The sequence below is a fragment of the Mytilus edulis genome, chromosome 10 (genome assembly GCF_963676685.1).
Source record: "Mytilus edulis chromosome 10, xbMytEdul2.2, whole genome shotgun sequence".
NCBI classification, from domain to species: Eukaryota; Metazoa; Mollusca; class Bivalvia; order Mytilida; family Mytilidae; genus Mytilus; species Mytilus edulis.
The window spans coordinates 79,385,570-79,398,565 of record NC_092353.1 but is presented as its reverse complement, the minus strand read 5'-3'; the positions used below and the strand labels follow the sequence as shown (position 1 = coordinate 79,398,565).

Genomic DNA, 12,996 nt, shown 5'->3' with positions numbered 1-12,996 from the left:
AATAAACTTTACCAAAGATAGACTATAAATGATGACTCTATAAAAAGTCTGAATAAACTTTAGCAATGATAGACTATAAATGATGACTCTATAAAAAGTCTGAATAAACTTTAACAATGATAGACTATAAATGATAACTCTATAAAAAGTCTGAATAAACTTTAGCAATGATAAACTATAACCGATGACCCTATAAAAAGTCTGAATAAACTTTAGCAATGATAGACTATAAAAGATGACTCTATAAAAAGTCTGAATAAACTTTAGCAAAGATAGACTATAAAAGATGACTCTATAAAAAATCTTAATAAACTTTAGCAATGATAGACTATAAATGATAACTTTATAAAAAGTCTGAATAAACTTTACCAAAGAAAGACTATAAATGATGACTCTATAAAAAGTCTGAATAAACTTTAGCAATGATAGACTATAAAAGATGACTCTATAAAAAGTCTGAATAAACTTTACCAAAGATAGACTATAAATGATGACTCTATAAAAAGTCTGAATAAACTTTAGCAATGATAGACTATAAAAGATGACTCTATAAAAAGTCTGAATAAACTTTAGCAATGATAGACTATAAAAGATGACTCTATAAAAAATCTTAATAAACTTTAACAAAGATAAACTATAACCGATGACCCTATAAAAAGTCTGAATAAACTTTAGCAATGATAGACTATAAATGATGACCCTATAAAAAGTCTGAATAAACTTTAGCAATGATAGACTATAAATGATGACTCTTTAAAAAGTCTGAATAAACTTTAGCAATGATAGACTATAAAAGATGACTCTATAAAAAATCGGAATAAACTTTAGCAATGATAGACTATAAATGATGACCCTATAAAAAGTCTGAATAAACTTTAGCAATGATAGACTATAAATGATGATTCTATAAAAGGTCTGAATAAACTTTAGCAATGATAGACTATAAAAGATGACTCTATAAAAAGTCTGAATAAACTTTAGCAAAGATAGACTATAAAAGATGACTCTATAAAAAATCTTAATAAACTTTAGCAATGATAGACTATAAACGATGACCCTATAAAAAGTCTGAATAAACTTTAGCAAAGATAGACTATAAATGATGACTCTATAAAAAGTCTGAATAAACTTTAGCAAAGATAGACTATAAATGATGACTCTATAAAAAGTCTGAATAAACTTTAGCAAAGATAGACTATAAAAGATGACTCTATAAAAAGTCTGAATAAACTTTAGCAATGATAGACTATAAATGATGACTCTATAAAAAGTCTGAATAAACTTTAGCAATGATAGACTATAAAAGATGACTCTATAAAAAATCGGAATAAACTTTAGCAACGATAGACTATAAATGATGACTCTATAAAAAGTCTGAATAAACTTTAGCAATGATAGACTATAAAAGATGACTCTATAAAAAATCGGAATAAACTTTAGCAATGATAGACTATAAACGATGACTCTATAAAAAGTCTGAATAAACTTTAGCAATGATAGAATATAAAAGATGACTCTATAAAAAGTCTGAATAAACTTTAGCAATGATAGACTATAAAAGATGACTCTATAAAAAGTCTGAATAAACTTTAGCAATGATAGACTATAAAAGATGACTCTATAAAAAATCGGAATAAACTTTAGCAATGATAGACTATAAACGATGACTCTATAAAAAGTCTGAATAAACTTTAGCAATGATAGACTATAAAAGATGACTCTATAAAAAGTCTGAATAAACTTTAGCAATGATAGACTATAAAAGATGACTCTATAAAAAATCGGAATAAACTTTAGCAATGATAGACTATAAAAGATGACTCTATAAAAAATCTTAATAAACTTTAGCAATGATAGACTATAAATGATGACTCTATAAAAAGTCTGAATAAACTTTAGCAACGATAGACTATAAATGATGACCCTATAAAATGTCTGAATAAACTTTAGCAATGATAGACTATAAATGATGACCCTATAAAAAGTCTGAATAAACTTTAGCAATGATAAACTATAACCGATGACTCTATAAAAAGTCTGAATAAACTTTAGCAATGATAGACTGGAAATGATGACCCTATAAAAAGTCTGAATAAACTTTAGCAATGATAGACTATAAACGATGACTCTATAAAAAGTCTGAATAAACTTTAGCAATGATAGACTATAAAAGATGACTCTATAAAAAGTCTGAATAAACTTTAGCAATGATAGACTATAAATGATGATTCTATAAAAGGTCTGAATAAACTTTAGCAATGATAGACTATAAATGATGATTCTATAAAAAGTCTGAATAAACTTTAGCAATGATAGACTATAAATGATGACTCTATAAAAAGTCTGAATAAACTTTAGCAATGATAGACTATAAAAGATGACTCTATAAAAAGTCTGAATAAACTTTAGCAATGATAGACTATAAAAGATGACTCTATAAAAAGTCTGAATAAACTTTAGCAATGATAGACTATAAAAGATGACTCTATAAAAAGTCTGAATAAACTTTAGCAATGATAGACTATAAAAGATGACTCTATAAAAAGTCTGAATAAACTTTAGTAATGATAGACTATAAAAGATGACTCTATAAAAAGTCTGAATAAACTTTAGCAATGATAGACTATAAATGATGATTCTATAAAAAGTCTGAATAAACTTTAGTAATGATAGACTATAAAAGATGACTCTATAAAAAGTCTTAATAAACTTTAGCAATGATAGACTATAAATGATGACCCTATAAAAAGTCTGAATAAACTTTAGCAATGATAGACTATAAAAGATGACTCTATAAAAAGTCTGAATAAACTTTAACAATGATAGACTATAAATGATGACTCTATAAAAAGTCTGAATAAACTTTAGCAATGATAGACTATAAATGATGATTCTATAAAAAGTCTGAATAAACTTTAGCAATGAAAGACTATAAAAGATGACTCTATAAAAAGTCTGAATAAACTTTAACAATGATAGACTATAAAAGATGACTCTATAAAAAGTCTGAATAAACTTTAGCAATGATAGACTATAAATGATGACTCTATAAAAAGTCTGAATAAACTTTAGCAATGATAGACTATAAAAGATGACTCTATAAAAAGTCTGAATAAACTTTAGCAATGATAGACTATAAATGATGACTCTATAAAAAGTCTGAATAAACTTTAGCAATGATAGACTATAAATGATGACTCTATAAAAAGTCTGAATAAACTTTAGCAAAGATAGACTATAAACGATGACTCTATAAAAAGTCTGAATAAACTTTAGCAATGATAGACTATAAATGATGATTCTATAAAAAGTCTGAATAAACTTTAGCAATGATAGACTATAAACGATGACTCTATAAAAAGTCTGAATAAACTTTAGCAATGATAGACTATAAATGATGATTCTATAAAAAGTCTGAATAAACTTTAGCAATGATAGACTATAAACGATGACTCTATAAAAAGTCTGAATAAACTTTAGCAATGATAGACTATAAAAGATGACTCTATAAAAAGTCTGAATAAACTTTAGCAATGATAGACTATAAAAGATGACTCTATAAAAAGTCTGAATAAACTTTAGCAATGATAGACTATAAATGATGACCCTATAAAAAGTCTGAATAAACTTTAGCAATGATAGACTATAAATGATAACTCTATAAAAAGTCTGAATAAACTTTAGCAATGATAAACTATAACCGATGACTCTATAAAAAGTCTGAATAAACTTTAGCAAAGATAGACTATAAAAGATGACTCTATAAAAAGTCTGAATAAACTTTAGCAATGATAGACTATAAAAGATGACTCTATAAAAAGTCTGAATAAACTTTAGCAATGATAGACTATAAAAGATGACTCTATAAAAAGTCTGAATAAACTTTAGCAATGATAGACTATAAACGATGACTCTATAAAAAGTCTGAATAAACTTTAACAATGATAGACTATAAATGATGACCCTATAAAAAGTCTGAATAAACTTTAGCAATGATAGACTATAAATGATGACCCTATAAAAAGTCTGAATAAACTTTAGCAATGATAGACTATAAATGATGACCCTATAAAAAGTCTGAATAAACTTTAGCAAAGATAGACTATAAAAGATGACTCTATAAAAAGTCTGAATAAACTTTAGCAATGATAGACTATAAAAGATGACTCTATAAAAAGTCTGAATAAACTTTAGCAATGATAGACTATAAATGATGACTCTATAAAAAGTCTGAATAAACTTTAGCAATGATAGACTATAAACGATGACTCTATAAAAAGTCTGAATAAACTTTAGCAATGATAGACTATAAAAGATGACTCTATAAAAAGTCTGAATAAACTTTAGCAATGATAAACTATAACCGATGACCCTATAAAAAGTCTGAATAAACTTTAGTAATGATAGACTATAAATGATGACTCTATAAAAAGTCTGAATAAACTTTAGCAAAGATAGACTATAAAAGATGACTCTATAAAAAGTCTGAATAAACTTTAGCAATGATAGACTATAAAAGATGACTCTATAAAAAGTCTGAATAAACTTTAGCAATGATAGACTATAAATGATGACTCTATAAAAAGTCTGAATAAACTTTAGCAATGATAGACTATAAATGATGACCCTATAAAAAGTCTGAATAAACTTTAGCAATGATAGACTATAAAAGATGACTCTATAAAAAGTCTGAATAAACTTTAGCAATGATAGACTATAAAAGATGACTCTATAAAAAGTCTGAATAAACTTTAGCAATGATAGACTATAAAAGATGACTCTATAAAAAGTCTGAATAAACTTTAGCAATGATAAACTATAACCGATGACCCTATAAAAAGTCTGAATAAACTTTAGTAATGATAGACTATAAATGATGACTCTATAAAAAGTCTGAATAAACTTTAGCAATGATAGACTATAAAAGATGACTCTATAAAAAATCTTAATAAACTTTAGTAATGATAGACTATAAATGATGACCCTATAAAAAGTCTGAATAAACTTTAGCAATGATAGACTATAAACGATGACTCTATAAAAAGTCTGAATAAACTTTAGCAATGATAGACTATAAATGATGACTCTATAAAAAGTCTGAATAAACTTTACAATGATAGACTATAAACGATGACTCTATAAAAAGTCTGAATAAACTTTAGCAATGATAGACTATAAAAGATGACTCTATAAAAAGTCTGAATAAACTTTAGTAATGATAGACTATAAAAGATGACTCTATAAAAAGTCTGAATAAACTTTAGCAATGATAGACTATAAATGATGACCCTATAAAAAGTCTGAATAAACTTTAGCAATGATAGACTATAAAAGATGACTTTATAAAAAGTCTGAATAAACTTTAGCAATGATAGACTATAAAAGATGACTCTATAAAAAGTCTGAATAAACTTTAGCAATGATAGACTATAAAAGATGACTCTATAAAAAGTCTGAATAAACTTTAGCAATGATAGACTTTCTCTTGACTTTTACTGTTTGTCTAAACATTTTAACTACCAAATTTGTATTTAACGTGCGTTTATACGTTTTTTAGCCTTGCGTAAGTACTGATATTGTTTCAAAAGTGATTGTGTTGGGCAACTTATCCGTATCATTCCTTAATCAGATATCAAAAATTCAATTACTGGAGGTCATTCGGTTAGGCGCTTTAAACGAAATACTAACCGGTTTTTGTTAAAATTTCATTGTTCGAATGTTCCAGTATACGTATGCGAAATTAAATGAACTACAACTAATAAACTAATCCATCAAGTTATTAATATTTCTATTGTAATGAAATAAAATATCCGAAATCGATTCAAAACAATGACATTGAGTTAAGGTGTATTATGAATGAATTGGTGATGTGGACGGCATACACTTCAATGATACAGCAACCAAACGCGAGATAAAAATAACCCCAAAACACATAGTCTTCAAAAATAGGTATCAGCACAATAACAAATAAAGGCAACAGTAGTATACCGCTGTTCAAACTCATAAATCCATGGACAAAAAACAAAATCGGGGTAACAAACTAAAACTGAGGGAAACGCATAAATATAAGAGGAGAACAACGACACAACACTACAATGTAACACACACAGAAACGGACCAAGCATCAGAAAAAATCCCACGAGAATAACAAATATAACATCAAAATCAAATACATGAAACAAAACTCTTATTCGTTCTTAGTCCATAATACATCTAGCAGAAACAAAGTAACAACCAAAGGTCTGTCACCTGCAAAAATGTCTTCAGAACAAAGATAGTACAATACAACCACCAACGAGACTTTGGACAAACAGAGTATAAACATGTAGCAAGTGTGCACTTCGTCTATACCGCAGATAGATAGATAGAGAGAAATATATTCATTAGCCTAATGGTAGTACTTGTACATTTTAAAAGCGATACAAAAAGAGTTTTGTTTAAAAATACCGATTTTTACAAATACAAGTAATAAAAAGAAAAAGGTGCATCAAATGTATACATTGGATACTTTACAAGTTGAAACTTATGATAAAACAAGATAGCAAAAGTTGATATAATTCCGTTAAAATTAAATTAAAACAGATATTACTTTATATTTCAAAATTATGGTATTAATAAAATATTCTTTTGACATATACAAACAAAAAGATGTGGTATTATTGCCAGTGAGACATGTGAGACATTCGTATGGTTTGCATTCGTATACGAATATCAGGCAGTTTATTGTTATCAAGATAAACAAAATATATATCCAGAACGCATACACATCTTTTTTATAAAGCACTTTAATCATTACTTTTGTTCAACACACACATAGGCAAACCTTGACACATGTCTATGTACATGCAAGAGTAAATGATTACCATGTGACAGGGACTTTATAAGAGTTAAATCACTATAGCCTTGTTGTTTAACTCCTTTTCTCGGCATATCAACTGTACAATGTGAAAGATCAAGATCTGATTTTTTATGACAGTGAACAAGATCGTGAGAGATCATATCATGATGGACTTACTCAGAAGCGTTACTATCGCGACACTATGTTATTGATATAATTGACTAAATGGCTAAAACATGTGAAATTACTTTTATTAGGGAATAAGGTTATGGCGGGTCATGGTTTAATATATATATTTAGAGTATACACGTTAGTATTTATGCGAACGAAATTAAAGGAAATTTGTCCCAGTTAAATTAACATAATAAAATAGACATACAAGAAACACTAAGAATGAATATATAGTGTGTGCAAACAGGTCAAAATTCTTCAATTAGATCCTGTTCTTCATGATGTCTTTATCAATAACCCTTAACATGTTATAGGCGGGAAAGTATTTGGCAAAATCTTTTGAATTTTCGATAATCAATGCTCTTCAATTACGTACTTTAGCTAGCTTTTTTACTTGATTAGAGCGTCAATAATCACTACACAAGTGTCCTTACAAACACCAGTATATTCCTGGGTCTTCCAAGTGCTGCACACAACCTCTTTCTAAATAATTAACATTAATTTTATCAGCAATCAAAGCCGGACTCCAAAGATTTAAAAATTTGAAAATTCCAGGGGGACTTTTTGAGTACATACAATCTAGAACTCTTTCATCTTGCAAAAGTTTTAAAACACTCGACTTTTCTACAATAGAATTCCACATTCGGACCAAAAAGACAAATTGATAGAGTTGATATTGCTTTGTTTCATAAAATAGTATAGCTAACATAGAAATAAGTATCTTGTCTTTGGAAGGGATAAATCCTTCCTTGCAAAAATTTACTCTTATTCAAACAAAAAAATCAGTGGAACTTACATTATCAAGATGCTTGATTTCTTGATTGGCAACATATTTGTTACGTTTGGAGGACGTGTTTTTCAACAAACTCTCGTCATTCCCATGAGTACCAACTGTGTCCCTTTTCTTACCGACTTGTTCCTTTATTCTTATGAGGCTGACGTCATACTGGGACCTTTGAGGAACACATAAAGTTAGCAATATCCTTAATCTTTACTTTCGTTCATATTTAGATAATGTTCTCTCACTAAATAATTCAAAATGTGTAACTATGTTGATTGCATCTATTCCATCGAACTAGAGATAAAGGATACACCAGATAAAATTAAGTCGGCCTCATATCTTGACTTACATCTAGAAATTATAAATAAGGTCGGTTGAAGACAAAATTTACAAAGAAGAGATGATATAATTGACCGTTATGGAATATCTGTTTCACAGATGATATCGAAAAATATCGTTCCCTTTTCACTAACGGACCTACCGAGTTAAACTGTTTACCTTGTTTCTAATAAAAGAGGGACGAAAGATACCAGAGGGACAGTCAAACTCATAAATCGAAAATAAACTGACAACGCCATGGCTAAAAAGGAAAAGGAAAAACAGACAAACAATAGTACACATGACACAACATAGAAAACTAAAGAATAAACAACACGAACCCCACCAAAAACTGGGAGTGATCTCAGGTGCTCCGGAAGGGTAGGCAGATCCTGCTACACATGTGGTACCCGTCATGTTGCTTATGTTATAACAAATCCGGTAAATAGTATAATTCGGTAGGTAACATTCATGAAATGACAGGGAATTGTAGTTACGACGTAAGGAACATATCCGATATCATTTTGAAACGGTAATGCCATAACGGTCAACCAAAATGAGCAACATCGCGGGTGCCACATGTGAAGCAGGTTCTGCATACCCTTCCGGAACACCTAACATCACCCCAGTTTTTGGTGGGGTTTGTGTTGCTTAGTATTTAGTTTTCTAAGTTGTGTCTTGTGTACTGTTGTTTGTCTTTTTCTTTTTTAGCCATGGCGTTGTCAGTTTATTCTCTATCAATGACTTTGAATGTCCCTCTTGTATCTTTTGACCCTCTTTAGTGAGTCTTGTGTACACGAAACGCATGACAAGAGTACACAATATTAAGGCCTGATTTTCTATGATGAGATTATCAAATGGCGAAAGGTCGAGTATCGTGTAACCTCTGGTTGTTAAGACACATGCCACTATTGCAATTAGTAGTTAAACTTTTGTTTTTAAACTTTTCTTTGGTAATTGATGTATATAAAAGCTACAGTTGTATACCACTGTTCGATAGTCATAGATAGATTAAGCGAAGACTAATCCGGGTCACAAACCAAAACCGAGGTAAACACATCAGCTATAAGAAGAAAACAACAGAAACAATGAAATGCTACAAAAACAATATATAAGTGTCCGTTCAAACTATAGTAAGGTAAGTGGTCACCAATCAATTAAGGAAAACTCTGGTTGTGAAATCATTGTATATTTTTCCAATAGGGCCCTTCTGCCTCATTTTCCTCCAATGCTTTAGCTTAGATTTGAGGACAATAGTTTTGTCTAATTAAAAAATTTATCCACTGGTTAAAGATATTTAATATTGTGATCTTTCACGATAAATCCTCTTTAAATATTAACAAAAAAACTTTTTCTTAAATAATCTGATCATTTTCTAGAGGAAATACGATAACACATTCTACACTACCTGATCAACTAGTAATTTAATTTTCAATGACGCGTGGTATAGTAAAATCTGACTAAAATAAAACGTGCTTTTCCATCAATAATTCACACATGATTGTGTGTTTTCTAATGATAATATTCTGCATTTTTTGTGTAATTGTGCAGTGTTATTGAGGAATTATAATAACATTGACAGACATATACTGTTTTTCCTTTGATATGCTGTTGATTATACCATCATTTTTTAAGCTGAGTTTAAAGTAAATTCAATTTGATAGCATTCATAATACGATATCAGATCTTTCACGAACCGATCGCAATACTTAACATCTTTCGCCTCTCTTTTTGACAACTTTTACTTATTCGTTCAGGACAATTTCTGTTGGTATACCGTACAGAACTCGTAGGAGGACAAGAAGTATACTTTTTAATTAATATTTGAGGATAATTTCTTAATAAGTTTTCAATTTACAAAACTCTAAATTTTGACATCGTTGACTAGCCAGCCAAACATTGACCCCGGAAGAAAATGCAAAAGAAACACAAAGAACACAAACGAACACGTAACCGTTAAAATTATGATATATACTTTTGTTATAAATAAAGTGTTCGGCAAAGTACCAACATCCGTACACTAAAATTAGTATGTAAGTATTTAGATATTTATCAGTTGAAATTCTTTGAACAAGGAAATTTTATAAATGTTTGTATGATGATAAAATGGCGACATCGTTAAACGTGGGGGAAGAAGCTGAACACATAAAAGGAGATTTTGTCGATTTATTGACGTGTAGTATATGTTTTGAAATATTTAAACAACCAAAGTATTTACCGTGCCTTCATACGTTTTGTGAGACTTGTATAAGTTCATATATCGTTTCAAAGGCGAAAGGAAACAACTTAAAGGGATTCAAATGCCCGGTATGTCGTCGCTTTATTCCTATGGGAGACAATTTGAAGAATCCTGAGACATGGGCTAGATCTTTGCCGGGTAATTATTTTGTCGTTTCGATGATGGATAGGAAAGCAATGAAGAAAACCGAAAAACTTTGTGATACTTGTAGCGGTAAAAATGTGTCTAAAGAGGCAATTTCTTGGTGTACGGTTTGTGAGGAAGCATATTGTGATACTTGTGAAGACTATCACAGATCATACAAAATGGCGCGAAATCACAAGATAGTACCGATCAAAGACATGCATGAAGAAACGCCTATTTCAAATAGTTGTGCTTCTGTTACTTGCGACGAACATCCAGAGAAGACAATAGAAATATACTGCAAGGATCACACCCAGCCATGTTGTACCATTTGTGCTACTGTACACCATAGAAAATGTGAACAAGTGGTTGCCATAGATAAGGCTGTATCTGGGGTAAAAGAGTCTAAAAAAGCACAGGAACTCATGAATAAGTTAAACGAAACAGGTAAAAAATTAGATGGAGTTATAAAAAAACGAAATCATTATACGACAAATTTCAAAAAAGAAATAACTGCTGTCTTAATGGAAGTTGCAAACATGCGTCAAAAAATAAACGAAAAATTGAATAAAATAGAAAATAAGATAAAAGACGAAATAAATGGTGCAAGGAAAGAAAATCTTCTAAGACTAAGCGAGGATTCCACAGAATTATTAACATTGAAGAGTAAGTTTGATCATTGGAAGAATATATTTGAAACATGTCTATCCGAGGGATCTGAACTACAATGCTTCGTCAAATTAGAGGAGATTTCAAGGAAAATTCCGAAGTTCGAAAAGGATTTGTCTACAGTTATACAAGGAATAAGGGATATATCTGTTAAGTTTGAAGCTACAGAAATTGTTTCAGATACTGTTCGCTTCGGTAACCTACATTACAATGAAAAAAGGCCGTCTTTTCTGGGTTTAAAGACTGTAAACGTTCATACTGAAAAGATAAAAGTGTTGTTCACAATCGACATTAGAGGCAGTTTTATCAGTGGAATATTCTTCAACGACGATATAATTATAACCGACCATGACAAGAAAAGGGTGGTTAATCATGAGAAAAATGGAAAACAAACGGACAAATTAAACATTTCGAAACCCCCAACTGATATCACAAAGGTGAATGATTGCACTGTAGCCGTGTCGTCAAATACAGAGAAGATATTTATAATCAACGTCAAACCGTTAACATTAGTTAAAACATTAGATAGCAGTGTCCCTTTGTGGGGTTTATGTTTGGTTGACAATCAGTACATAACAGCCAGAAACGGTACCATTTCTTGGTTAAACTCCGAAACAGGGGCTAAGATAAAACAAATACAAACAACAAGCTCAGATACACGATTCGTCACCAGTTACCAGAAAGGTGAATACATTTATTGTAAGGGGGGACACACAATTAACTTTCAATCAGATGTCGGTAAAGGTTTTCAGTATAACCATAGTAATTTATCCAATCCGTATAATCAGGAAATTGACAAAGAAGGGAAAATATACGTAGTAGGATACGGTTCACATAACATACATCAGCTGACTCCTGCTGGACAACTTATCCAGATCATACCTGTATCAGATATAGACAACACAATCACTGGATATCCATGGGTGATGCGATTTAAACAAAATACAAACCGGTTTATTTTAACATTTAATTCATGGAAAGTTCCAGTATACGTATGTGAAATTGAATAAAGCTGCATTTCGTTAACTGAATACACTTGGGGGATGCGCTTCAAAAGGAAACACTTACCGGTTTGTTCTAACATTTAGTTCGTGGAAAGTTCCATTACATGTATGAAAAATGAATAAAATGGAATTGATATTTTTTTTTTAATAAAGTATCTTAAATCGGTTCATATGATCATTAAATTATAGTTGCTATACATCATGAATAAATGGAGCTGTGGTGTAAACGTCAAAGAGACAGCAATAATACGACAAAACATAACAAAAAGATAACAACATACAGACGTGTATACTTAATTATTATTGTATGTCAAGCTCTGAATTGTCAAGTGTTTATAGAGCGCACACGATCTATCTAGTCGTCTATAAAAGAGGAACGAAAGATACCAAAGGGACAGTCAAACTCATAAATCTAAAACAAACTGACAACGCCATGGCTAAAAATGAAAAAGACAAACAGAAAAACAATAGTACACACGACACAGCATAGAAAACTAAAGAATAAACAACACGAACCCCAAGCTATAAATTTCTTTTGATTAAGGTTTTCAAATTAGCATTGTTGCTATATCTCTGAAAATTGTCTTTATCGGTACTGATTTGATGTGTATTTGTTTAGATTTGTAATATTGAAGGAATGACTGTATTTTGTCTATGAGGAAAAAAACATAAAAAGGTGGTGTACACTGAATAACCCGTCTAGCGTGTAGTTCAAGAGTGTGCACCATATGTTTGAGGTTATTTCGAAGAAAACCAAAATAAAAAAAAAAAACATTCCTTATACTATTGAACTAAGTTTGTTTAAGGAGTACATGAAACATGTTGGTGGCGTCATGGTCACATGACAAGAGTA

General features: G+C 30.1%; 1 protein-coding gene across 1 annotated transcript; it reads left to right on the top strand.

Moving 5' to 3' along the window:
* The first annotated feature begins 10,051 nt into the window (after positions 1 to 10,051).
* LOC139491951 (E3 ubiquitin-protein ligase TRIM45-like) lies at positions 10,052 to 12,311 on the top strand. The gene has a single exon (XM_071279902.1). The coding sequence runs from the start codon at positions 10,215 to 10,217 to the stop codon at positions 12,147 to 12,149; it is 1,935 nt and encodes a 644-aa protein (XP_071136003.1). The 5' UTR covers positions 10,052 to 10,214; the 3' UTR covers positions 12,150 to 12,311.
* Positions 12,312 to 12,996: the final 685 nt, after the last annotated feature.

What these genes read in the sequence shown, in the direction of transcription:
- LOC139491951 (XM_071279902.1), top strand. Translation starts at nt 10,215, where the DNA reads ATGGCGACATCGTTAAACGTGGGGGAAGAAGCTGAACACATAAAAGGA.